This window comes from Carassius gibelio, chromosome B7 (genome assembly GCF_023724105.1).
Source record: "Carassius gibelio isolate Cgi1373 ecotype wild population from Czech Republic chromosome B7, carGib1.2-hapl.c, whole genome shotgun sequence".
Lineage (NCBI taxonomy): Eukaryota > Metazoa > Chordata > Actinopteri > Cypriniformes > Cyprinidae > Carassius > Carassius gibelio.
The window spans coordinates 35804759-35831638 of record NC_068402.1 but is presented as its reverse complement, the minus strand read 5'-3'; the positions used below and the strand labels follow the sequence as shown (position 1 = coordinate 35831638).

At 37.7% G+C, this 26880-nt stretch overlaps 2 protein-coding genes across 5 annotated transcripts in view; one reads left to right on the top strand and one right to left on the bottom strand.

The window, feature by feature from the left end:
• The window catches only part of sec24d (SEC24 homolog D, COPII coat complex component), a 30779-nt gene extending 25048 nt beyond the window's left edge, over nt 1-5731 (bottom strand). Inside the window, exons 1-9 of one of the 2 annotated variants that reach the window (XM_052561697.1) lie at nt 5578-5650; nt 4193-4233; nt 3489-3689; nt 3136-3238; nt 2904-3046; nt 2564-2815; nt 941-1095; nt 747-858; nt 524-651 (exon numbers count right to left, since the gene is read on the bottom strand). In XM_052561697.1, coding sequence (XP_052417657.1) covers nt 524-651; nt 747-858; nt 941-1095; nt 2564-2815; nt 2904-3046; nt 3136-3238; nt 3489-3639 — 1044 coding nt within the window. In that variant the 5' untranslated portion in view covers nt 3640-3689; nt 4193-4233; nt 5578-5650. Of the gene's footprint in view, nt 1-523; nt 652-746; nt 859-940; nt 1096-2563; nt 2816-2903; nt 3047-3135; nt 3239-3488; nt 3690-4192; nt 4234-5577 lie in introns of both variants that reach the window. The other variant, XM_052561696.1, reaches the window with a different exon arrangement.
• A 1747-nt stretch (nt 5732-7478) lies between these two features.
• On the top strand, nt 7479-26621 carry LOC127961727 (synaptopodin-2-like). Of its 3 annotated transcripts, XM_052560964.1 has the most exons (5): nt 7479-7638; nt 15420-15571; nt 16057-16778; nt 18277-21113; nt 24645-26621. In XM_052560964.1, the coding sequence occupies exons 1-5, from the start codon at nt 7531-7533 to the stop codon at nt 25191-25193; spliced, it is 4368 nt and encodes a 1455-aa protein (XP_052416924.1). In that variant the 5' UTR covers nt 7479-7530; the 3' UTR covers nt 25194-26621. The 3 variants fall into 3 exon arrangements, with proteins under 3 accessions (XP_052416924.1, XP_052416922.1, XP_052416923.1); XM_052560962.1 differs by lacking the exon at nt 24645-26621 and having other exon boundaries at nt 18277-23119; XM_052560963.1 differs by lacking the exons at nt 15420-15571; nt 24645-26621 and having other exon boundaries at nt 7506-7638; nt 18277-23119.
• Nucleotides 26622-26880: the final 259 nt, after the last annotated feature.

The window sequence follows — 26880 nt, the reverse complement described above, 5'->3', positions numbered from 1 at the left end:
GACACCGCTGTTTGCGCCGTACCGCCAACTAAAACAGCTTCCCGACACACAGCAGATGAATGGCTTTGTGGAGTATAACAGCTTTCATACAACCACTCGGCTCCGAAGCAAAAATCTAATGAGTGGATGCACCTGTCGCCCTTTATACCCGTTGGCACAGGGAGTCTCAGATATGTTAAATCCACTAGCCAATCTTCATTGGCGTTTTCTCTTAAACTCAGAGATGATTGGCCTCCCAAGTGAGACCCCATATGTTGTTCGACATAACTCGTAGTGACCCACAGATAGGGAACATATGTATAAGTATTTTACAGAGCTAAACATTATATACTTATATATACACATTATAAATATTATATATTTCCCCATGACATGTTTTTGTACATTTTAATTGCATTGTAAAACATACTAAATATTCCTTAGAAAAAGATTCACGTAGCAGTTCATGTCTGCTAAATGAATAAACTTAAAACTTAATTAAATATATAAACTCAAAACTGAAGAACTGAGAAATGCTGTTTACCTCATTTTTGGGTACGTTGGCGAAGGGCTTGATGATGGCTGCCAGAGGCACTTTGCACTGCTTTGCAAGGTCAGCAGTACTGGGGAAGGAATATGTTGTGCACCGCATGAACCTTGGGCTGGCATTCCCTTTAAATGGCAAAAAACAAACGTTTACTATATTAAACAAAAGCACCTTTAGGCTAATATTAGGAGTGAAGTGCAAAGACAGTTCCCATGCTCACCTTGATCTTGCACTGTGAAATCTGTGGTGACCAGTGGAGGCACCTGACCTCTGATGTTTGTGACGTACACCTGGCCTCCTCTCTTAACCTGGTCATCCTCAATCACTTGCGTCTGCAACAGACAAGTCAGTGTACCTTGTAAACAAATTTAAATAATTGTACACTACAAAGTAGCATGCATTGCCTGTTATTACCGTGCTTGGAATGGAATCTGGGTCCAACTTCTTTTGAGGAGGGCCTGCCATTTGTGCTGGACCTCCAGGAAAGCCTCCTGGGAAAGCGCCTGATTGTGGCCCTGCCATCTGTGGTCCTGCCATTTGTGCACCATAGGGGCCTGACATTGGGCTCCCTTCAGATCAGAACAAAAAGAGTTACTTAGCTAGTCAACATTTGCCTCTGAAAATACAGAGTAGAGGTGAGCTGTGTAATTTCTGCACCACAAATGCAAGTGAAAACATAAAGATGGATTGTGTTAACACAACTCACATACAGTTAGTTTAGTTAGTCAGTCTAAAAACAGCTTATATTGAAGGCAGTCTGGCAAAACGACAGCTTGAGGAATATTCTGCTCTATGATGTTATAGTGTGGATAAGCACCGCCTCTGCAGGAGTTCAACAACATCACTGCCTATTTAGCCCCGCCCACAGATTCATGCATGTAGTGTTTAGGAGAGATGGGAAATTTGCAGATCTATGCAGAAACTAAACAATAAAGATGGCTCTGAAGACAACAGGATGCTGTGCAGGGCCAAGCTGGGGAATTTTTTTTTATTTTTTTTTTATTTTTTTATTGCCTTTAATTTTAACCCAACGTTAAGAAAGAATAGATGAACTTTATTTCCACTCAGTACTTTATTCACAAACAAGGCACAATTCAACGTAGGATCTTCAAAAAGATTGAAAATAAAAGACGACGATGTGCCGACTATATTGGATCCGATAGTAATGTCGCAATGCAAGTGTGAGTTTCTGTTTTTATTACATGATCCCTATTGCTTTTTCTGTTAAACAGATTGTTTGAAATGTACTGAGAATTTATGTCTTTTTAACCTAAATCACAGCAGTGTCCATTTGTGAAGGGCGTAGACAGTCAAACATAGACAATCATAGCAGTGGGTGTTACTTCAGAGTCTACAATCTGACACGCCTGTTCAAACAAAGCACTCTGATGAGGGGTCAAAAACAGGATGCAAAATAGCCTATTACTTCTAAATTATGACGTTATAAGTGGACCCTTAGAGAACAGTAAAAAAAAAAAAAAAAAAAAAAAAGAGGCAGTTCATGACTCCATTAATTATTCAAATCTTGTGGAAGTGTAAAAGTTGTCAAAAATGACACACTTCACCTTTAAATGTGACCCTGGAGCACAAACCCAGTCAGAAGTAGCACAGGTATATTTGTTGCAATAGCCAACAATACATTGTATGGGTCAAAATTATCGATTATTTATGCCAAAAATCATCAGGATATTAAGTAAAGATCATGTTCCATTAAGATATTTTATAAATTACCTACTTTAAATATATCAAAGCTTCTTGATTAGTAACATACATTGCTAAGAACTTAATTTGGACAAATTAAAAGGCGATTTTCTATTATTATAATTTGTTTACACCCCCAGATTTTCAAATAGTTGTATCACAGACAAAAATATTGTCCAATCATAACAGACAATAGAAAGCTTATTTATACAGCTTCTAGACAATGTATAAATATCAGTTTAAATGACCCTTATGACTGGTTTTGTGGTCCAAGGTCACAAGTATAAGCTTCTGAACTTTTTTTTTATCACTGGTGCAAAATTTCCTAGTTTTTACCTGGTTGCTGTGGATATCCTTGGGGTCCCAGTGGTGGTTGGTGGACACCTGGTCCAGGTGGGCCAGACATTCCCATTGGCGGAGCTGTCACAGACCCCATCGTGGCCATTGGTGGAGGAGAGCCGAGAGAGAGCGGCTGCTGTCCTGGTGGAGAAAGGGGCGGATGTCCCATTGCTGCAGGTGGCGAAGTTTGAAACTGTTGTGGTGCTGCTGAACTGGAAGGAGACTGTGGTAACTGCATGGGCCTTTGGCCTAAAGATAACAGTGCATGGTTATAAAACGGGCTTCGAAAAGTTAGTCAGTTTACTTCAAAATCAACATAAAATGCCATCTAACGTACCATATCCTCCAATGTTCATAGCACTCATTTGATTGGTCAGCTGTTGAGTTGGAGGCGGGGCTTGTGCCATACTATGAAAAGCACTTTGAGGAGGCTGTCCATAAGGAGACATGGAAGGAGCTGAAGCAACAGGAGGAGGGAAACTGCCGAGAGCACAAACAAACACATATTATAAAAAATACAAAAAATTGCAATTTCAGAGATGTTTCATCATATTGAACACAGTATTCACCTGTGGGGATGGGCCCCATTCTGCTGAATGTTAGCACCATACTGGCTGGATACCGGTGGTGGAGGCATCCCAGAAGAAGAGGAGGCAGGAGGCTTGAGCACACCTGGAAAAACAGCATTCGCCTTTACATGTTCTTAAGCAGCATGTGAGAAGATTAAACTGTGATCAAATTAATTCCATCATATAAACTACAGAGGATACAGGGACAGCTGACACTATAATGAAAAGCAGTTTCATAAAGGGTTGACCCTGTTTATTTATTTAAGCTCATGCGGTGCTGAAGCTCTTATATCATAGGAATGAGATATAATTTGGCAGTTTTAGAACAGAACTCAACAAAAGATTCACTTTACCTGTTGGAGGGGCGGAGTAGCCCTGTGGTGGAGATCCATAGGTGCCATAATGCGACTGAGGTGGAGGGTTCCCAAAACCTGCAGGGTATCCCCCCATCCCAGCCTGGGCCTGGGAGTATGGAGGGGTGGCAACATAACCTTGCTGACTCATCCTACCGTTATACCTCTTATCATTCCAGTCTGGGAGAAAGAAATGGTGACCTGGAATAGAAGAAGGGGGTGAATTAGAACTACTTTATATGTGTGCAGTTTGAAACTTCTTATGATTTAAATTGATATTAAATGTAATTAGATTAACTTAACAGTGCATTTTATCCACTAAAGTAGGACTTTATCTTTTTATGTAAATTTATTATTATTTCTAATGTCTTTGAAATATGGTTAAAGTACTGCTGAATTTATTAACAAGCATTATTGGTAAAATAAAATATACTTAAACTTCATTTCTATAGAAACTTATATTCCATGTGTTTAAATACATACTTGTAATACCAACTTTGTGATTACAATTTAAGTTGCAATTTAGTACACATGAAAATAAGTGTTACTTCCGTAAGCATGACAAAAGATGATTAAACCATGAATACAAGGTGCACGTTTTAAAAGGTTGTAGAGTACGTAAATGAACCCCTGAAGCAGTTTGTTGTAAAATGATGAGATAATGAAATGTTTTCTACAGTTTAGACTTTCCCTGATATGCTTACCTCAACCCGAAGCATGTGTGATCAGGAACTTTGTCACTGGACTGAGATAAGAAGCATTTATGATAACACAATCGGCCAAGAATACATACCGGTACATACAAAATGTAAATATAATGCCTTGACTATTGTATTCAGCCTTTAAATTAATTAATTGTATAACTCCATCGTAAATAATGAGGTTATGGCAATGTACTGAAATGGACATCTTTATGGCATCTGTTTAATTTAAATTTCTTACTGTATATGATGTTACAACATGTAATGGTTATTTACCAACCTTTTAAGCTATTAAACTATTAAAAAAATGTACTGGTTTTAATATTCCAACTACAAAAGGTCAGATTATGATGTAAAGTTAATAAAAAAAAAAAATGCAACAAAACAGTGTTGTAAATAAATAAAATGAAATCATTAGGCCTACATAAAATGCAACATAAACACTCCGCTGTACAAAACTGATAACAAAAACAAGAATGAAGTTCATGAAGGGAATTTCCCATAATAAACTAAACAGTGTTTCATACTTTGTGTTTATAACAAATAAACCAGTAAAACGACAATTACGCTTTTCTAAAATAGAATATTGCTTTACCATTGCAGCTGATCAATTAATTGATTTTTATAATAGATTTTTGGGTCATTTTTACTGATTACTTTAAAATATCTAACATTTTTACAATTAATTACAGGCCTAAAGTCTGCCTAGTTTCAATAAACTTCTTATGCAAATAAACTAACTATCTATATACTGCATATTTCACACAGCAGTGCTTGAAAACAACTCAAAGCAAAAAAAATAATAATACAAAATAATTATAATAATTAATAATTAATAATTTATTAAATAAAAAACCTCTGAATCGAAAACACGCCGGCTGTTCTTTCTCTAAAATGATTGGTCTGTCTTAAGACAACAAGTCAGTATTTCTACAAGAGGCCTTTAGTAATTGTCAGGGTAAGATAATATTTCATTTACATCATCTAACAAACACGATATTCAGAGCAGAGATGCTATGCGTGAATGTACAGTATCAGTCGTCTCGTCACTGCTCTGAACTGCCACGTCACAGACCGTTATGACAGACCTGCAACGTTTCACTTTACTGAATAAAGTCCATATTGCAGACTTTAACACAGGTAATGGAGAGGATCGATGTGCAGATAATAATGAGTGTGGACCAGCTGCCGGCGAAACAAAGTTACGAAATATTCTCTGCTGGAGACGGTAACTGGCATTCTGTACAAGCCAAACGTACAAATATATTTACACAGTAACGTTATATGAATAGTGACGCTCAGAGACTACTGTCAAAATAAGGTTGTCTTTCAAAAACCGTCTTTAGTTTGTTAGTTTGCTTGTACATAACAACATAATAGAGACTCACCTGGAGGAGGATGAGCTGCGTCCTTTCCTCTGCTGATGTTGAATCGCGTGCCGAGAGTGCCACGTCAAACTCCAGCACAGCGCCGCTGTCACGGAGCGTCACGCAGCTGCCGCCTCTGCGCATGCGCACGCCGAGGGGAGCCACTGCGTCAGCAAGGAGACAGATGTGTGCATTAAACGCCATTCTGGGCTGGCCTTCACAGAGAAGCAGCACATCGCTCGTTCTGATCTAATTCTTGCAAATAAAAAAACGTGATAATAGTATTCAATCATGTGCATATTTCTCTGTTCTTTGGTTTTGTCCACAATGTAGGTTGCATGTGAGAGTATCAAAGTCACAATGGAAAAACATTAGGTTAGTAAAGAGTAGGCTACTTTTTTGACCGACTTAAGCAGGACTGTACATCTTTTTTTCACAATTATGTTTGAAATGATTGTTAAATTGTACTGCTGAATGTATTGGTGGTAAACTGAAAGGTAGTTTAATATCATTTCTATTGAAACGTATTTAAAAATGTATTTAAAAATATTTGTATTGAGGGAGTTGCAATATAGCGCTTTTAATTTTTTTAGCTTTACATGTAATTAATATTATTTACATGTGCTTTAGTATGTAAAGCAACACATCAGTGTATGTGTATTTGTTTAAAGCATGACAAATGGTTATTAAAACAATGATTTTAAGTGTAATTTATGTACATTTTATTTAAAAATGGTTCTAAAGTAATACCCATAAGTGGATTTTTATCTCCTTGTTATATTATTTGCAAGTACATAAGATAAGGAACATAATATATAACAGGAAGGTTATATTAGTGCTGATCTTTATTGCCTCCTAGATATATGAACAGTGGCATTAGGCCTGTTAAATATTCTGGTTTTGCTCTCTGATTGATTTAATCTGATCTAATTTGCTAATCAACATCTTGTTTTACAGTGACACTCCTTTGGCTCTAGTTCTGTGAGACTTCAATAACTGACTTCACTAAAAGTGTAGTGGGAAATGCTGCTGTCCAGAGTCACAATGAAAACAATAATGTAAATATGAAATAGTTAGAAAACATTTGTTCTAAAATCAATTGCATTTAAAATGCATTATACTATATACTATAGACTTTTCAGCAATATAAAAAAGTGGAAAGCTGACATGATTTGTTAGTTTGACCAACATATACTGTATGTCCCAACTTGTTCCAAGAATAGCTTGCCTTTTTATTTTTTATATCTGAGGACAGGGTTCCACAAACAAACAAAGGAATAAACAAATCTCAGTTTTAGACAGTTAAAAAAATAAATCATAATCACTTTCAACAAAATAAAAACTACGTTTTTTTATGTTGTTGTTGTTGGATTTTTGGTGGAGTTTTCTCTCTCTCTCTCTCTCTCTCTCTAAAAGTACCATATTATTCATGTAAAATATAATTTCTTTTTTGTTATATTTAATATTTCTTTTACTTTCATAAACAAAAAGACAAATCCTAAAAATGTTGAGATTTTGAGGTCCCCTTGAGGAAACTAGATTATAAAATTATACATGTAGTTTTCAGAAAATCTAAAAATGCAGAAAGTTTCCTGTGGGGGGTAGGTTTAGGTGCAGGGTTTGTGTATTGCGATAGAACAGTATAAAAACTATTACACCTATGGAATGTCCCCATAAAAAACGTGTGTGTGTGTTCAGGTGGCAAATTTAGGAAAAGTAGCTCTTTAGAAAAGTGTTGTACAGCTCAGATTAAGGAAACAATTTTTTTTATATATATAAAATAATTTTGCCCAAATTTGTCCCAAAGGATGTTTGAGGGTTAAACCTGAGTAAAGAGCAGTTAGTCTCCTCAGAATGGTCTCTGAAGAATGACGCCGAAGAGAGGGCCGGACTCCAGCTGTTGTGTCTTTACTCCCACCGAAGGCAGCCTCAGATATCGCAGAAGAAGCTTGACTTCTCTCAGACCGCAGGAGGATGGGCACGGGTGAGTTTGTGTGTGTGACGCTGCGTGGCGGGGCGCCCTGGGGATTCACACTCAGCCAGAGCGCTCAAGACCCTCAACATCCAATCCAGCTGCTTCAGGTGAGACCACTGATGAAGATTCAACAGTTATGCAGTTTAGAGTACCTGGTGTTGAGGATGAATATCCATTACTTTCTGCTCTTTTATTATGGCTCTTTCTCAAGTTTGTTATAGTGTTTGAGTTTGAAACATAAAAATGCCCTTTCAGAGTACCCTGCTGGTTTTCTAGGCTTTAGTTTGGGTTTTGGTACTTTTTTAGCTGGCCAGATAAGGATGCCAATTGGTTTATCAGATAAACACCAGCTTGGATCAGATTCAACCAGGAACTCATCTTAGGTTGGCTTAAGCAGCTCATTTCAGCAGGTTTTCTTGAGTTTGTTACATGTAGGCAAGTTTTGTTCTTGGACAAAGGTGGGTTTAATGTGCATTTGAGTATGATAATTGTAACCAGAAAGCTGATTTTTATTTTTTGTAGTTCTCTTATACAGTTAATTAATGACGTTAACTGGACACTTGGGCAATGTTGTAAACGAACGTCGTGTTGGATTCTTGCATAATGACAACATGTCTTAGTGGCCACCCGTGGAGCTCAGATTGGCCTGTTGTTTTGATAAATGTTCACTGGCAAACTTGTTTTTCTTTAGCTGAATTTTACAGGCAGATCTTAGCTGCGTAGGCTCCGCTTGTCTCAGACTTGAGCAAGGGTCCTTATATGGTCACAGCAAAGCTAACAAAGTTTGCTGGCCAAGTTCATGCAATCTGTCATCACTCCCATAGATATCAAGAACCTAAACTGTTAGTTTCCAGCGGCTGGAATTATTAGTTGATCTTTAACTGAGTGGGAAACATTGATTTAGGGATTAACGTGCAAATTACTAAAACTTCTTATATCATCAAGTTTTGCGAGTGTCAGCTTAGAACATGTGTAATTTGTGAACGCTTGAAGTTGTATTCATAATGATTTATATGGAAATAATCAGCACCACCCTCAACACAGCCTCTGACCCCATGAGACATATGTTTATACTTAAATGTTTTGTTTATGTGACAGCTCTTCGTGGCTATGAAAAATAGTATTTAAAATGTTTAAGCAATATAACGCTAGCAGGAGTGATGTTATACCCAATATTAACATGTCTGCGATAAATGCTCAAATAAATGCTCTGTGGTATATTGAATCACTTGCAAAAAGAGAGTATTAAAAACCACATATGCTCAATTGCTCACACAAAACAATTCAGGCCTAATATTTAAGATTTTGTATTTTAATTCTATATAGAATCACCATTCATTATGATTACACAGTTTTAACAAACATACTAATATACTTAAAGGGTCATCATTTACTCAAACTGCTGAACACAAAAGAAGATATTTTGACGAATGTTGGTGAAAGTCGATGGCTACCGTCAAGTGGAGGCTGAGTGAATAATGACAGAATTTTCATATCATAGAACTTTCTTTTTCATCTCGTACAATTTTTCTTGGTCCACAGCTAGCCTTTTTTTTTTTTTTTTTTTACCATGTTCTTACTTTTTCAATTATTAAATTTAATGTTCTCAGAATTAACAGATTTGTGCTGATTCTATTGGATTTTTATTTATTTATTTATTTTGCCTGGAACATTACAAATGCTATTTTATTAAATATCATTGGAAAGCCAAACAGATTAGAGGACCATAACTCAAACTGATGATAATAATACTAATAACATTATTAATAATAATAAATTGGTGTAGGCTTTCCTTTGAAACAATCTTCACTCGGAAATTGTTAGTATAACGTCATAAGACGTCAGACGAGACTGCAAGTAACACATTGCATTAAACATGAAAATTTTCAAGAACGTAATAGTATTTTCTTGTAAAACATGATAAAGTAATATTTGTTTTGTTCACAACTTTAAAAAAAACTGTACCCCTTACTGTGCACCTTCATATATGAATAAATGTGTTACACAGGTTGCAAGCAATGCTCTGGTAAATGTATGATAAGTATGTAGGTACTAATCAGTCGAAATGACCAACAAATCAATAACAGACTAGATGTGAGTCTGAAGTCACTTAGTGGGCATATTGCATGAAATATGTGTTCCTGGCCAGTGTACAGGTCGTTAAGCAATAATATCCTTCTCAGCTGAAAAACTCATTTATTTGTAGCTCTTTAAAGTGTTATTCACATTATATTATAGTTGTATTTTACAATTCCGTAAAACATTAATAGCCATTAGTAAGGTTTGAGTCCTAATAATGGCTTATAGACTTTAGCTTTGGCAAACTCCTGACTGGCAAACTTTGTATTTTTGTAATGATATCACAGTGCACTCCCTCATAAAACTATAACCGGCAAAGTAAGCTTCTGTTTCTGTTGTCATTATAGTTTTAAGTGTCTACCTTTAAAATACAACACTACTGGAGTAATGCAGTGTACCCCACAGAGCCTTGACTTGAATCTAAACTTTCATCTGGCTGTTTTTATGTACATATATAATTCAGGAACAAGCATACATGCTGCTAAATAACTTCTAAACAGATGCACTCCAAAAAAAAAAAAACACTTGGATGGATAAAGATCTGTTTGTGTATATTTTATTTTCCTTTCATTTTATTAATATGGTCCTTTTTTTAATAAATCATGCACATCCCTTCCCCATCAATCATTCCAGTGCAGCTGTCAGGTTGTCATCATCACCACAGTGAGTGTTGATCAGCAGGGGACGTACAGTATAACCGCTTCAGAAAAACATTGTAATTTAACTTTTCATGTAACAGCAGAATTATAAATAACGAGTATTATTTTCATTAACATTAAATTAATAGTTTGAAAGTTCACTCACCCTTAGGCAATCCAAGATGTAGATGATTTTGTTTCTTCATCAGATTTGGAGAAATCTAGCATTGTATCACTTTCTCATCAAAGGATGCTCTGCAGTGAATGGGTGCCGTCAGAATGAGAGTCCAAACAGCTGATACAAACATCACAATAATCCACAAACAATCCACACCACTCCAGTCCATGAGTAAATGTCTTTTGAAGAGAAAAACTGCATGTTTTATCAGCTTTTATGACTCTCTGACAGCACCCATTCACTGCAGAGGTTCGATTGGAGAGCAAATGATGCAAATGCCACATTTCTCCATTTTGGATGGCGTAAAATTTCAGCAAATTTAAATTTTTAGGTGAACAATTTTGTTAGTAATAACCTAATTAATAGTAATCCAATATTAAATATAACTACGTAATATTAATCCTGATGCATGTTAGTTTTTTTCCTGTTAGAGTGCTGAAATCAGTCTCTGTTAGATCTGTTTAGTTTCTGAATTGACACTTACATGAGATATATGCAAGCTTTCAGCTTTAACTTTTAGCTGAGCAGTCAAATATTTGCCTGTGTCGTCATGAGAGAGGTACGTGCTTCCATCTTCGTGGAGTGACCCCGTGCTCCTCTAAATCATCTGGAAGACATGACTTTTACCCTGACTCAACTAAGAGCAAACTCGGCTGAGAGACATGACATGAAGCTGACAAATACTGTTCAGGATGAAAATCTGTTCAGTGTGATACATAATGGAGGTCATGGTGTTCAGTACTTAAAGAGAGTAATTATTATGAAAATAATATACTTTAAAATAAATGCACGTTCCAATTAAATTATATTAAATGATCCAGTTTTAACTAAATGTATTATGGTTTATATTAAATTAAAGTGTATATTAAATTCAATTAAATTAACTTTTGAGTGGTTTAACCATTTAAGTAGAACTTAAGTGCATCTTTATATGTAATTTCATTTTAGTTCTATTGCATTTGGTTTGCAGAATGTACTGACTAGAATTTATGAAAAAATTAAAAAGACTTTAATCTCATTTCTATTGAGAACTTGTATTTTATGTATTTAAATGTATTTGCAATTTGCAATGATGTTTGGTACTTTTAACACACTTTATCTTTGAATGTGCTTTAGTATGTTAGTCAACACATAAAAATGTATTTCTTTAAAGCACAACAGAATGTTTTTAAGAAGATATATATTTTTAAATAAAACTTTTCATTCATGTGCAATTTTTAAGTGTGTTGAGAAACATTCATAACATATCTTTCTTGAAGTGCATTTATTTTGCCTTTTATTTTAGTAATTATCTGCAAATACAGATTTTTTTTTTTTTTTTTTATGTACTTTTAACATATTAAATATACTGCAAGTGCAAATTCAGTGCTAAAAAGCGCATTTGCTGTGTCACAAGGATATTATGCATGAATGTACAGTATGTATGTTATGTTTATATTTCATTCACGATTATATTTCAATGTGCAGCATTGCTTTATAATGGTCAAAGTCTTTAGTTCGCTAATGGTCTGCTTTTTTATTCTGTCCTACAGTTAGAGCACACGATGGATCCTTAGCCATATACAAAGGGCCCAAAGTGAGTTCATTAAAAGTACAGATTGCTACAGTCTCTTTTGAACATGCACGTAAAAAAAACATTTTCATAATGACCTGTTAGACCGATGGAAGGCGTCCAGCAATCTGTAGTAAAGAGTTATGCTTAACCTTAAGTCATTTAGCTATCAACATTACAGCTGGATTCACTCCTGTGTGCTGCGGTACACTGCTAACCAACTCACCCAGCACAAGTATATGAAAATCCACCATTTACGGCTAATGTACATGTAACAATGGGAACCTGGCAGTCTTTAGACCACCATGGTTCATTTTACCTGAAATGTCTGTTGGAAACAGAGAAAGATAATTGCTTTAAGCTGTAGGAGGCAGAAGTAGCCAGCATGCTGCATTTACTCAGTGTGTTTATGTGAACAAAATGAATTGTGCTTTTGACTTTCTCCTCCAAAATGTTACGTTTAAAATTTATTTTTCGTGCCAGATAATGTTTGATCGCAATGTCCAAGAAACAAATGCTCTATAACACAATCAGCCTTGCTTTCAAACAAAAGAAAATCAAAGTATTGAATAAAGCATGCTCATGGTTTCTTTGAAGCAGACGTTTTTCAGAACATACTTTACACACTCACCCTTTTCACTTGCATGAACTGATTCATTAAATAACATTTTGGCTCTTTAAGCACATTTTGCTCTTCTAGTACAGTATGTATCGCAAATTTATAAGCACGGTGTTTGTAATGTTATTAAAATGTATTGTGTTGATAACAAAGAATTTCATCACATGGTAAATCTCCTTGTGATAATGGTCAGATCAACTTAAATGTGTTTCATGTCCCTTGTGAAAAAGAAATGCACTTAATTGTATTTAATGTGCACTTTTAATTCATGCCTTGAAAGTATAAAAATAAACCTGTACTTGCAGATAATACAATATGAATGAATTAAAATGTCACTTAAATAACTACTGTTTCTTAACCAACTTAATTTAACATTTTTTAAATGCACTTTGTAATAATGCCAAATATTATTATATCTTGATTTTTTTTTCTTGATCTTTACATTTTTGTTAATCCATAAAGACGTGCACTTATTTGATGTGTTAGCTAACATACTAAAGCACATGCAATGCTTTTTTGACCAAATCAAATGGATATTTCACATTTATGCACTGTTAAAAGCAGCAGCATGAAACATAGAATAGTTTAGACTGAAGAGCCGTATTTAGGCCAGATTGATAATGAGTTTAACCAGGAAATATCAGCGTGTGCTGTTTACAATATTTACACCATAATGTGTTGAAAAGCTACAAACGGCCAGCTATGTGTTCATGAGAAATGTTCTCCTCTGTGGCAATGCTGTGCATTCAATTTTATCTAAATATTTAGTAAGAGAGGAGACGCCACTGGAGACAGAATCTTTCTGCAGATCATGTGTGAGTCTCAGATATTTTGTATTGTAGTTTATTTTTCATCTCAGAATAACTTTACTGTTTTTGAATAGGGTGTCTTTTATTGACTGCACACTGCCCTCTAGTGGTAGTCAATGGGAACTATATTGTCCTCTAAAGACTCTTAGTGGAGCATGCCTTGCAAACATCCATTGTCAAAAAAATTTAAAACAGTGAATTTTTTAGGCGATTTTAAAATGTGTGTGTGTGTGTTCAACTTTATGTTAACCCTCAAATAAGGAAATTTCCACTGATGTTAAATAGTATAGAGAGCTTACATACACATGCTGTTGACTGACAGTTCTTGGATCGTGGGCATCAGACGGCAATATTTCAATGTTAGCTTTTGTTAACCTCCTGGGGTCGATGGAGACTTGGATCCAAGAACTGTCAGTCAACAGCATGCGTATTAAGCATCAATGTACAGTAAATTTGCTTACCATTTGAAGTCTAACAAAGTTTCTATACACAATAAACATTTCCCAGAATTTTCCATTGTCAAACATTCGTTTTCTGCAATTCCAGTTATGTGGGATTCAGATGAACAAAAAGCTTATGAATCATCATAATTGTTGTTTGGAATATGATTTCATGCACTAGAAAAGCAAATTCTACTAGAGATTTAGGAGAGGGGCTGTGACCAAATTTCTGGACCGAACTGAACTTACTGTTGCCAGTGATCAATATGCATTTAATGCCAGCTAATTCAACTAAATCAACAATTCAAATAAGAATTAAAACATAACTGTATATTTTTTTGAATCTTAAAACTTATTATCCCACATTTTTTAAATGCACACATTATCTGCAACTGAAAATCATCATTGCACTTTATGTTAAGTTACGGTCAGCCTTTACGGTTATCAACACAAATGAAATATGCAAATGTGTCTGGCTTGAGCAGCTGTGTGTACATGAGCTGTTAAACTGAGAAACTAAACTCACAATTCCTGATGGAAATTCCTCCAGTTGAAGTTATGAACTTGAGTCATGATTTTTGGTTTATTTAAGGTGAAGGTGTTTATCAGTGGCAGACGGTCATAAATAGATTTGCTCTCATAATGCTGCCATTATACTTGGGAATGGTTTGTAATGAAATTGTCCAAATAATAAAAGGTCATCTCAGGACTGAATTATTCTTTGTATCTGAGAAAACATTCACTTTAAAGATTTCATCTGCAGTTCAATATAGGTTTCCAGCTCGCTTGCTAGCTTGTATCTTGTTACTGCATAAACATTTCAATAATACCATGTGCTAAATCAAGCAGAGAGACGAACAATCGCTCTGCTTTATGACTTGACCTTAGAGCAGAGTTGATTTGTGATGCCCTCAAAGTTACAGATGGCTGATATTAAATCTAAGTGTCTCTGCTTCAGTTTGCGAGGCTAATGGCTCATAGACCTGCTTTGGCCAGGAGCACTGTTTAGTCCTTTGACATGCAGCTGTTGTGATGCGTAAATTAGAGACACTTGGTCTAAATTAAGATGCACTGTCTTTGAACCAAGGATGGGTCTTATTGCTCTTTTTTCATCCATGTACAGTATTATACATGTTCGCACTGTGTTTAAAAAAAAATAATAATAATTAGATTGATTATTCAGTGTAAACTCTTTTGCCTTTCTTTTTCTGAGTAGTTCACCCAAACCTGCGTGAGTTTGTTTCTTTTCATGCTGAACATAAAAAGAAGATATTTTGAAGAATGTTGGGAAACAAACAGCTGACGGTAGCCATTGACTTACAGTGTTTTTATATACTGTGGAAGTCAATGGCTACCATCAGATGTTAGTTTCCCAGCCTTCTTCAGAATCTCTTATTTTATGTTAAACAGATGATTTGGGGTGCATTTTTGCGGTGAAGCTACTATGATGCTTTTACGGAAAGCACTTTTCATATACATTGCAATGTCTAGCCTTACTTTTATGTTCAAATATATCTTTTTAAATTTCTCAAGCTACCATTTAATAAATGCATGATTATTATCTATCTTGTAGATAGAGGACGGTAGTCCTGCTGCCGTGGCTGGATTGTGTGAGAATGATGAGCTGGTGTCGGTGAATGGAAAGCCTTGCTCAAACCTCAGTCTCTCAGACGCTATTGATCTCATTGAAGCCTCAGCTGACTGTCTACAGCTGCTTGTCAAAAGGTATTTTAAAGCCTGGACAAATGTTCTTAGATGCACTCTTGTTGCCTGTTTACCTTCAGTGTATCAGGTTTTTTAGGCAAAATTATATCGCTTTTTCATTTCATATTAAAGGTTCTCTTCCTCTTCTGTCCCTCGTGATGCGACACATTGTGATGCATGCATTAAACTGGACAGTTATTTGCATTTTTATAGCATAGTTCATGAGATGTCTTGTTTATGCCTGTCTTGACATTTGAAATACTAAACACCCAGTGTACAATCAAAAACAGAATCTCTAACCAAGATCCATTTAGATTAATAAGACATTAATATGTGATTAACAGAAAAATAAAATGGTGCAGTTTTGATTCTCCCAATGGTAAATGAAAACTGAGGTACTTTTTTTCTCATTTCAAATAAATTATTTGCTTGATAATGAAGTCATGGTGTTAAAATAGATGGATTAACTGCAAATAAATAGAGCTGACATGATCTCCTCCCTCTAGATGCTGTAGTCAACCTCAGGAGAGCTTTAAAATGGTTAGCACCACTTTTCGGATCCCTTCTCCATCCAGGCCTCACGAGCCACAGGAACTATACACCTCTGAGTCCCAGGATGAAGCATATTATGGAGAGACGGACAGCGATGGAGAGTGTCCAGCAAGGACTCGATTGGTTCGGACCCAAGTTCAAATACCTGCTTCTAGGAATAAAAGTAGAGTCACCAATGCCCAGGGTGCTGGAGACACCAGTTTGGATGTAACCCCAGGATCTGTAGTTGAATTGCAGCTTTCGCTCTCCAAGACCACCCTGGAAGAGCCAGACTGTACTGCATTAGGCAGTGCATGTGGAGTTGTGGGAGACATCCATCAAAGAAAGACAGATGAGAGCGTCAATTATACTACAACCACCGCATTTACTCCAGCTAACCCCCTCTACATACCCCGACGAGACCGGCAACCCCTTGGTCAGCGGGGTGTGTTGGTTAGCAAACCCCCTGCTTTGACAGGACAGGTGGAGGTGACAGTGAAGCAGTTATCTGGAAGCTGTTCAGGAAAGGAGGGGGTAGAGGCCAGTGAACGGTTGGATTCTGCTGGGGAAGAAGGAGGGCACATTGAAGAAGCTCCCACCTCCTCATCTGTGTCCTTTGGACTTCCCTCAGAGGAGTGGGACTCCGAATCGGAGAGGGAGGTCAACGAGCCAAGCAAGCACCGGGCAAGGCACGCCAGTAAGTAACATTGCATTTTCAGTGTTTCTTCTTATAGTGTGATATAGTATCTGTTTTCAAGAATAGCAATAATTTCATATTTAAAAAGCTTGGGTTATAGATATAGCATCAGTGAACTGACGTACTCAGCTGTGAATTACTTTCTAAAGTAATAGTTTAAAGAAAGTTCAACACAATTCATCTCCAGTTTGTATGGTTCTTTTTAACCACTGTTTATTGTCATTTATTTATATGTCAGTTACTGCATTATGTATACGTTTAATGATTTGTGAGCGAAAGCACGAATAAGTGTAATACTTTTCATATCAAATGTTTGTTATGGATTATAGATAGATAGATAGATAGATAGATAGATAGATAGATAGATAGATAGATAGATAGATAGATAGATAGATAGATAGATAGATAGATAGATGGATAGACAGATAGATAGATAGATAACAAGAAAGAACATAGCAATGATTCATCGTAGCAGTAATAAATGGGGGCTCACATTGTGACATGACTGGTAAAGTTAAGAATAAAACATGGGCATGCTAATGATGCTTGCTGAAGTGCCATGCATTTGACAGACATCAGCATGTGTGACTCTGGCCTGTTACCCGATCCTTTAAAATTGGCCATCTTAGCAGCACTGAAAAGGAAGGAGCACTCATCTATGGCTATCTCCACCTTGAGGTTGGAAAGACAAGAATCTGAAATGTGGCAAGTCTTTATACTCTCTAAAGGAGACGGACACAGGTGCCTTGTGGGGATATGCGGCCTTACTTCTGTGTACATTGACTGGAATAGGGTAGCATGTTTTTTTACAACTTTTGGAGCTGCATATATGGGCTTGTATTAGCGCTCCGGCACTTGCAAGCCCACACAGTGCCCCGGGGCTATTTTTACTCCCTCTTTTTTCTCTGCTGTGTCTGCTATTGGCTCAACCTCAGTAACGTGCTCTAGACACATTCACAGCTGTAACTGGCTTATGTTAATGCCTGGATGTTATACATGGATCAGAGATTTAGTTAATTGGTGATGGTGTTCTCAAATCTCTGCTAGGAGAATGACTTATTGGGTCATTAAGAGTAATGCGGGTCAGGAGAGCCGTGAATTCCATTTAACTCCTGTTAAACCAGGGATTCATCATTTGATTAGCGGACAAGCCATGACTCTCTTAAAAAAATTATCTATATACATTGTCATGCATTTTTTTAGTTTTAACTGACAGGATCTAAATTGCATGCAGTATATTCCGATGCATAACAAACAATTATGCATTTGGCTTAACAATAGTAAAAAATTAGTTAGCTACAGTTAATACTTGTATTTTCCCAGTTCAAGTCCTCTCATATGAAATGACTTACTGGCTGCTCACATAACAGTGCTATTTATATGCTTCATACACAGTTCAGTGAATTAGGCCGCCAGGACCAACCAACAGCCCTTCTTTATGACCTCACCCGCCTCACTCTCTACCCGTAACCTTAACTTCTCATTTTCTCATTCTTAGGGCTCCGGCGCAGTGAGAGCCTTTCAGAGAAGCAGGTGAAAGAAGCCAAGTCTAAATGCAAGCGCATTGCTCTCCTGCTGTCAGCTCCTGCCCCCAACCCTAATAACAAGGGGGTGTTGATGTTTAAGAAGCATAGACAAAGGGCCAAGAAGTTTACGCTTGTAAGCTACGGTACTGGTGAGGACGAGCCAGATTATAAGGACGACGAAGACGACGAAGAGGAGCACACTGTTGAGTTCACTGTTTTAGCCTCAAGTGAAACTGAAATTAATGAGGATTTCTTTACCAATGCCTCAGGCCAGAAAAGCATTGTAAGCTTTGATTGGGATACTGGATTACTTGAGATAGAGCGCAAGCTTGACAACCTGCAGGGTATGGATGCACTACCTGAGACGAAGGGGAAAGGAGCCCTCATGTTTGCCCAGCGCAAACAGCGCATGGATGAGATAGTAGAAGAACATGAAGAGATGAGACGTAAGGGGATCCCTGTTGAAGCAGTGCAGGAGCCTGAGACACATCAAACATACCAACACATGGAGGAGCAGACTTATATGCATGCACAAGAGAACCAGAATTACATGGATGTAAATCTACACCACAGCTTATCAGCACAGAAGCAACAACAGCAACAACAATATCATCAGTACCAAGAACAGTACCATCAACAACAGCAGCAGCAGCAGCAGCAGTATCAAGAATACCAGCAGCAGCTACAATACCAGCACCAACAACAGCAAGACTACCAGCAACAAAATATGTACCAACACATGCAATCATACAATCAGCAACAACACTCCCAACAACAGCAAGCGCAACAGTATTCGCATCATTTGAATGGCATGTTTGATCAGCAGATGCAAAACGAAATGCAGCCATTAGTCACAAACAGGAGTGCCAAACCATTTTCAGTTCAGAATAGAGTGGCTGCTCCATTTTCCTCCTCATCAAGTGCAGACAATCAAGAACAGCCTGGGTATTCATTGGGACAAGGTGAACAGATTGCTTCCCGTGATGAGCGTATATCTGTGCCTGCTATCAAGACTGGTATCTTGCAAGATACAAGGAGAAGGAGTGCCAATAAGCCAATGTTCACTTTCAAGGAGTCTCCCAAGGTTTCACCTAATCCTGCTCTGTTGAATCTCCTTAACAGGAATGACAAGAAGGCAGGTTTAGAGTTTTGTCCAGAAGAAGATTATTTAAGTTTAGGAGCTGAAGCCTGCAACTTTCTTCAGCCTTCTAAGACGAAACACAAAATTCCACCACCAGTAGCTCCTAAACCTCACATTAACCCTGCTTCTCCACCATGGTCTGATCAACAAGAAACTGCTGAACAACCCATCCCACAGCAAACCGAAAGTAGTGTCCCAGCCCCTGCAGAAGCTCCAGTCACAGAGGCTGATACTGCTTTTTCCCCTGCCCCTGAAATGGGGGCCCCAATGTTGTCTGAAGAAAAGCCTACATATGCCCCCGAATCACATGATGTTTCACACTGTCCTGAACAGCTTCCTCCAGATAATGCCTGGAAACAACAAGAATCCCAAATGGAGTCAAACCAGCAACAAGAAACCTGGAATGAGAAACAACCCCAGCCACAAATTAATTCTGCTCCTGTCGTACCACCTGTTACACAGTCAGATCCATCTGTCAGATCATGGGATCCAGCTCCAAATCAAAGTCAGCAGCAGATTCCAGTAAGTACTTGGGGTCCAGATAAGGTCCAATTGCAAGTCCCATCTCAAAACCAATCTCAAACACAGCCACAGTGGATGACACAGTCTCAGGGTCCTCCAGAAGTACAAGTCCCTTCTAAAACACAATCCCAGCCTTCTTGGGTAACACATCCTCGAACTTCACCCCCAACCAAACATCAACCACAGCTTCAGTCCCAAATCAATTCTTGGGCACCAAGTCCAAATCAGTCAACCCCACAAGCTCCCTGGTCGCAGCCGCACGAGCCGGAACAACCATCTATCAGTGTTTGGCAACAAGATCAAATTCAAACTCAGGAACATCCAGCATGGTCCCAGCAACAACAGTTGACGCCACATTGGGCATCATCCCATCAGCAACAGCCACAGCCTTCTTGGACTCAACCTCAGAGGCAGTCACAGCCCCAACCACCTTGGGTCTCTCAGGCCAAACAGCAAGATCCAACACAGCTATCTGCAAATGCATGGACTCAGCCACAGAGTCCAATTCAAGCACAACCTACATGGGCTCAGCAGACTCAACCTTCACATCATCCCACAGCACCAGTGCAACAACCCATGAATCCTTGGCCATCGATGCCAGCCCAGTCCCAACCACATCCACAGTGGGGACAAGAACCTGCTTCTCAACATCCTCAACAAGCAATGAACTCTTGGACAACTGCACAGAATCAAATTCAGCCTCCCTGGGCTCAGCCACTCCCACCAACTCAGGCTCATCCTCCATGGGCACCAAAACCTCAACAGCAGGCATCCCAGCCACCTGTGACCCAGTGGGCATCACCACAATCTCAGTCTCAACCGACTGTAAATGCTTGGGCACCCCAACACCAACAGAGTGCAGTTAGCAGCACTGCCCAAAATGAATCCCAGAAATTGCCTCCCCAACCAATCAAGCCATGGAGTCCAACTCAGAGCTCTCAGCCCACTCCTCCACGACGAATGAATTCATATACCACTGGGACAAAGGCACCATCTCCTGTTCCAACACGTAGTACTATGTCCCCCTCTGGCTTTGGGTCAGCATTTGAGATGCCAGCCTTGAAAGGGAAAGGAGCTGAACTGTTCGCCAAAAGGCAATCCAGAATGGAGAAGTACATTGTGGACTCTACCACAGTGCAGAATAAGGCAAGACCATCTTCACCTTCTCCTTCTTTGACAAATTCCTGGAAATATTCACCCAATTGCAGGGCTCCCCCGCCATTGGCATATAATCCAATTCATTCACCGTCATATCCACCAGGTGCTATCAAGCAGCCTTCCCCCTCTAACCCTTCAACAGCAAACAAGAACAAAAACAAAGATAAGCAAAAACGTGTCCCGAAACCTCTTCATGTTCTTGATGTCATGAAGCATCAGCCCTATCAGCTGAATTCCTCCCTTTTTACATATGGCCCAGCAGCAGAGAAACTCGCTGCAGAAAAGGAGGCAGCTGAAAAGCTTGCTTCTGAAAAGGCAGCTGAAGCCCAGGCTCAAGCTCAGGCCCAAATTCAAGCCCAAGCACTAGGTCCTCCCAATCAAACCCAACAAATGGGATATAACCAAGGTCCTCCCCCTTATGGTTTTATGCCACAGCAGGCCCAGCAACCCTATGGGATAGCTGGTCAATCACCTATGCAAGATGGCCTTTACCACCAACCCCCTTCTAATACATATCAGCCTGCTCTAAATTCTTATCAACAGCAACCTCAACAGGTCCCATATCAACAAGAATACAACCCCCAACAAGCTTACCAACAGCCTTCTGTAAATCCTTACCAACAAGCACCAAGCCCTCCCTACCAACAGCCCTCCCCACCCTCCTATCAGACAGGTCCTAATGCAGTATATCAAGCTGGACCTGCACTGGCTTACCAACCAGCCCCTAGTTCTTATGTTGTGCCATCTTACCCAGTAGCACCAAGGGCTGACTCTGCCTCAGGAGGCAGTATTATTGCTGCTCCAAAGCCCAAATTTTCAGCCAAGAAGAGTGCTGCCCAGGTGTGGAAGCCAAGCACTCCAGAAAAATAGTTATGTTATAGTGATTTTTCTCCGGTGTTTTTACCTTAGGAAAACTAAGCTATGATCCAGATACCTTATGTAGCGCAGAAGCTTACTTCCAAAGAGAAATATTATGTAACAATTGACTTTTAAGATCTGCCAGAACAGATCAGATCAGATCAGAAGAGCGCATAGATATTTCAGAACTACATCACATGGTGTTTTTACAGAAAAATGCTCTGCCAAGTACTTTATACAAATATTTTTATAGACGTGGCCTGCTGAAGGTAGGACGAGAATGTACTTAGTCAGCTTAGACTTAATTTTGGTCAAAGGGAATCATTATTGATTGAGTTTGAGAAGAGAAACATGAATGCTTAATAATGAGGGAAATATTTGGACAGGTGAAAAAGTGACAAAATGGTCTATTATAAGGGCTACTGGGTAAATGATTTGCAATAGAACTTAAGGATGTAATTCCTTAAAACCAAACCAACACTATACAATCATATTACAACACCTGAGTAGACAGACAGAAATAAATACATAAACAGTATTATGATACAGTGGTTGGAATATGCAAGTAAACAGTGTATGAACAACTTCTGGCAGAGCCAACAGTGCAAGGAGATACTATAAAACACAGAGACAGAATGTATTAAGGTAACTATTTTATGTAGTGGAGTTCAATCATCTCCCACCTTAAGAGATAGAAGAAAAAACAAAAAAACATTGTTATATTTCTAAATTGTAATTAATTTTTCAGACTTTTTCATAACTGAAGAAATGAATGTGCTCAGTATGTGAGTTTTTTCAAGCAGGTTGAATAGTGTCAATATTTTAATGTTTAACAGCTGGTACATACTGTAAGTTGGAGAGCTCTTAATTTTTACGTTTTATGAAAATAAGTAGATTTTGTGTCACTTCTTGTTTATTTTTGAGGGAGAAATTTGTGTTTGCTTCAGAATTTCTCAGCAGTTCTACAAGAGGAACATCAAATAAACTAGATATAGGAAGTCAGCAAGTTCATTTTTAGTTTGATTGCTATATTCTGTACTTTTTTGCTGTCTTTTGTTCATTTCTTTGTGTGATGTTTTCTTCATAGAACACTATTTGTAAAATGTTCCACAGCGCCATTAAAATTACTGTCTTCAGTTTTGTTTGTTTGCTTTTGCATGTACTTCACTCAATTCTTTCTTTACAATGATTCATTTTTTGCTCCTCTCACTATTCTCTGCTTTCACATTCCTTTTAAAAAATAATTTTCCTTATCTTTTAGTTTTAGCAGTAGATTCTGTCAGTTATTAAGCTTAAGTAAAATATTCACAACTATCATTATTTGTAAATAGATACAGTTAGTAAATACAGGTAGTATTTACAGTAAATAGTTACTTAGTGTAAATATCTGTGATTGAAAAAAGGTTTTAAAATTTCCCTCAGTCTCTCCTAATAAATAGTAGATTACATTTATCAACAAGTCACTTTCGATTACATAATCCAAAATGTTTTTGAAGGAGTATATGAAATTAAATTTTCTATTATTATTTATATCCAATTTGGTTTTATATTTATAAGAGTAATTATTGTCTGCATGGAAAATATCAATAATATGTTAGCCTGAAATAAGAATGTCAAAAGGCAAGCTGAAGTATGAGTATTGTTCTAAATTTGGGCCCGTGTTGCATCATACTTTTCAGAAGCCAAGTAAGACATACTTCATAATTGGAAAAGTGGAAATGATATGAACGAATGCGCTTCAAGGCCTGCTGCAGGAGCTATATTTGGGGAAATGTGATCTCTGGTCCCATGATTTGAAATGTGGGAGAGGAGAACGCTCTGCTTTATGCCACCTGTTGCTTTTGTATCACTTATAGTGATTCATGTTTTAATAAAACATCAGAGACAAAATGAAAATTGTGCAACATCTACAGTACATGACAGTCATATTTGACAATATTAAGTCGGTTAATTTAATTATTATTCATTTAACACTTTACTGGCTTCTTTAAACAATACATTACACTTTTTATTGTACAGAATTAAATACATTAATCTTTTTTAATGCATATAATAAATATTTTTCCACATGCATTGTTCTTGGTCAACCTGGAGTTGACCAATCAGTTTTCTACAAACTACTACTACATACTACAAATTCACTAAAAAGAATATTACCATTAGAGTATTTGGTTACACTTTATTTTGATGTGTCCTTGTTACAGTGTAATTATACATTTAAATACTAAATAGATATTAATTAACTACATGTACTTACTAAAGGTTAGGGTTATTTGCCTGTAATTATGCATTATTTTTTGTTATTATGATAGTTAGTATATGTAACAACATGTAACAACCTTAAAATAAAGTGTTCCCGAGTATTCCATATGTTTAGTTCATAACATCACATTTGATTCAAAATGCTAATTTTACTCATCATGCAAAATCAGATTTATCAAATGAACTGTAGTAATAAGAGCCCTGCAAGTTAATATCATAACCAGATGGTGGCAGCACAGCCCTTCTTGTTTAATGCCACTTAGTTCTTTCCTTGTGGAAACCTGAAGAGAAATGTCTTTGTGCCCGCATGCACATATATCAGTGACCCTTGAAAAGCGTTTTGAAACAACGAACTGTTTATTGCCATCTGCTTTAAATGCATTTGTTTGCTCATTTCAGGCGCTTAGGAGCTCATCCTTGTCACCACCGGTGACTCTTTCAGCTGTGGGTCTCAACCCCAGGTCAGTTTCATCTTCTCCATCACCCAGACCTTCATCCCGCACTATTTCCATACGGCCAACAGTGGGCCAGACCGTCCGGATAGACAGGGGTCACAAGCCTCTCACCCCCTGGGAAGCTGCCTCACGCCACCCACTGGGGCTCGTGGATGAAGCCTTTACATTTCTGGACATTCAACAGTCCATTGCCTCCAACCTGCACTATGCCGCTAAGAGTAAGCTCTTACCAGAGCCTCCGGCCGAGTGGAAGGCAAAGGTCACATATGAACCTCCGCCAAAAAACCAAAAAGACAGTTTAAGTCAATCACCTTTGACTTTTCTGTCCCCAACCAAGAGCACAGCATCGGCACCAGCTGGTCCCGTCCCCTACGGGTCACCCTTTAGACAGCCCCAAAGGTCAGTGACAGAGGCTAATCTTCGGCCTTCACCGGCCGATCCGAATAAACTAACACTCTATAAAGCCAAAGATAGCAGTACTTGGAGACGTTGAAGGAGAGCCAGGAAACCCTTTATATGCAAGTGAAAGTGAAATCAAATAGGACAGGAATGAATATTGCTGGAAAGTGAGTAAAGTAAAGTTGTTATGGCTACTATTGACCAAGAAAGACAGAGAAGTTGATAATGCTCAATGAGGATCCATGGAAGTCAGAAGATGATACGAGAAGTTGAGTTTATGAAGATTATCAGTGTTACAGCTTGCTTTTGAAGTTCACACTAACAATAATCTCTCAATGTGATCAGTGAACATGTATGCCCTTGTGAAAAAGAAGTACATTTAAGCATATTTTGGTAACACTTTATATTAACCCTTTGGGGTCTGAGAGTGTTTTGGGGCCATGGAGAAGTTTTTGACAAGCTTTTATTTCAGTTGCTTACAAACATATTAATGTAAGTCACTGATATAAGGCCAATACATGTTACATGCTTACTATTATTATAATAAAAAAGAATACTTATTATGGTAATAATATGCAGTTGGCTGAACTCTAACATGCTTTTTTGACCAAAGTAAGTCAGACGATCTTAAAAGTGTACTTAAGTGTGTTAAGGAACACAATCAGGAGCACACACTCTTTCTAAGTTGACATAAGTGGGCTTTTATTTCACTAATTATGTCTGCACGTACAAGTAAAAAAAAAATATAAGATTTGATTCACACTACAAGTGCACTTCTTTTTCACAAGGGTCATGCATTCGGTTTTAAAGTGTTGCACTAATGAATGGGGCAAAGCGATTGTGCATGATACTTGCTAATGAAATAAAACATTATACATCTTCATAGAACATATTGTAAAGGCTAGTGTGAGACACAGTTCAGTTTGTTTAATCACAAATTAACAGCAAATTTTATATTACTGTTGTAGTGATGTAGTGATTTTAAAGAGAGAAGAAACTAAATTTGTTTGTGTGCTACAAAGCTATTAAGCAGAAACTGATGAATCAGTAAGAGGCGTGCTTGTTACATAAGCTTCACTTTAAAAGATTAAATCATTCTTTGGTGACCCGGCCTGACCCTTCGCCACACGCCCTGCTGCACCAAATTCACTTCAACTAACTCAGTCTCCGTTTTGCTATTAATAAATAAATAAATAAGTCTACATTCCTTACAAGTGTTGTGTGACAATGCATGCTCTCAATCCACTTAAAAATGATGTTTATTTCTACTCTACGAGTTGTTCATACTTTTATTTCTTTATTCTATGACTGAGCGTTTCTTCATGAAGGATATCAGTAAACTAAACTTGTTTGACGTGTTTGATTGATAAAATATTGATCAAGATACCAAAAGATCTGTTGAACAGAGAGGATTTCAGTATTCTGTGAACTGTCTGATTGATACATTCTGCAGCTCCACATCTGTATGTGGCTGAAATAAAACCATGCTTTGCACTTGTATTAAAAGAACATGTTAAAAGAAGTGCAGCACTTGTGGTCATTTTTGGAATTCTTTGGGGAGTATTGGAGTAAAAAATTTTGCATATTTTGTGAGGAATCAAGCCTGAGGGAGAGGTTTTCAGACCAGCCGTCTGTAACAAGTTGCTGTCTTGTTATGTAATGGCTTGTGAGGCTTGGCTTGACTCCTGAGCTTGTATTTGTCATACAACTGAACTATGTGGCAGCCGACATTGAAGACTGAGCCCTGTTCAAATTAGGCTTTTGCAATTGTTTGGGATATG

Bases quoted from the DNA above. Each gene is read 5' to 3' on its own strand.
- LOC127961727 (XM_052560962.1), top strand. From the start codon at position 7,531: ATGGGCACGGGTGAGTTTGTGTGTGTGACGCTGCGTGGCGGGGCGCCC. The intron at 7,639-15,419 runs GTGAGACCACTG...TCTATCTTGTAG, and splicing joins ATCCAATCCAGCTGCTTCAG to ATAGAGGACGGTAGTCCTGC. The intron at 16,779-18,276 runs GTAAGTAACATT...TCTCATTCTTAG, and splicing joins GCACCGGGCAAGGCACGCCA to GGCTCCGGCGCAGTGAGAGC.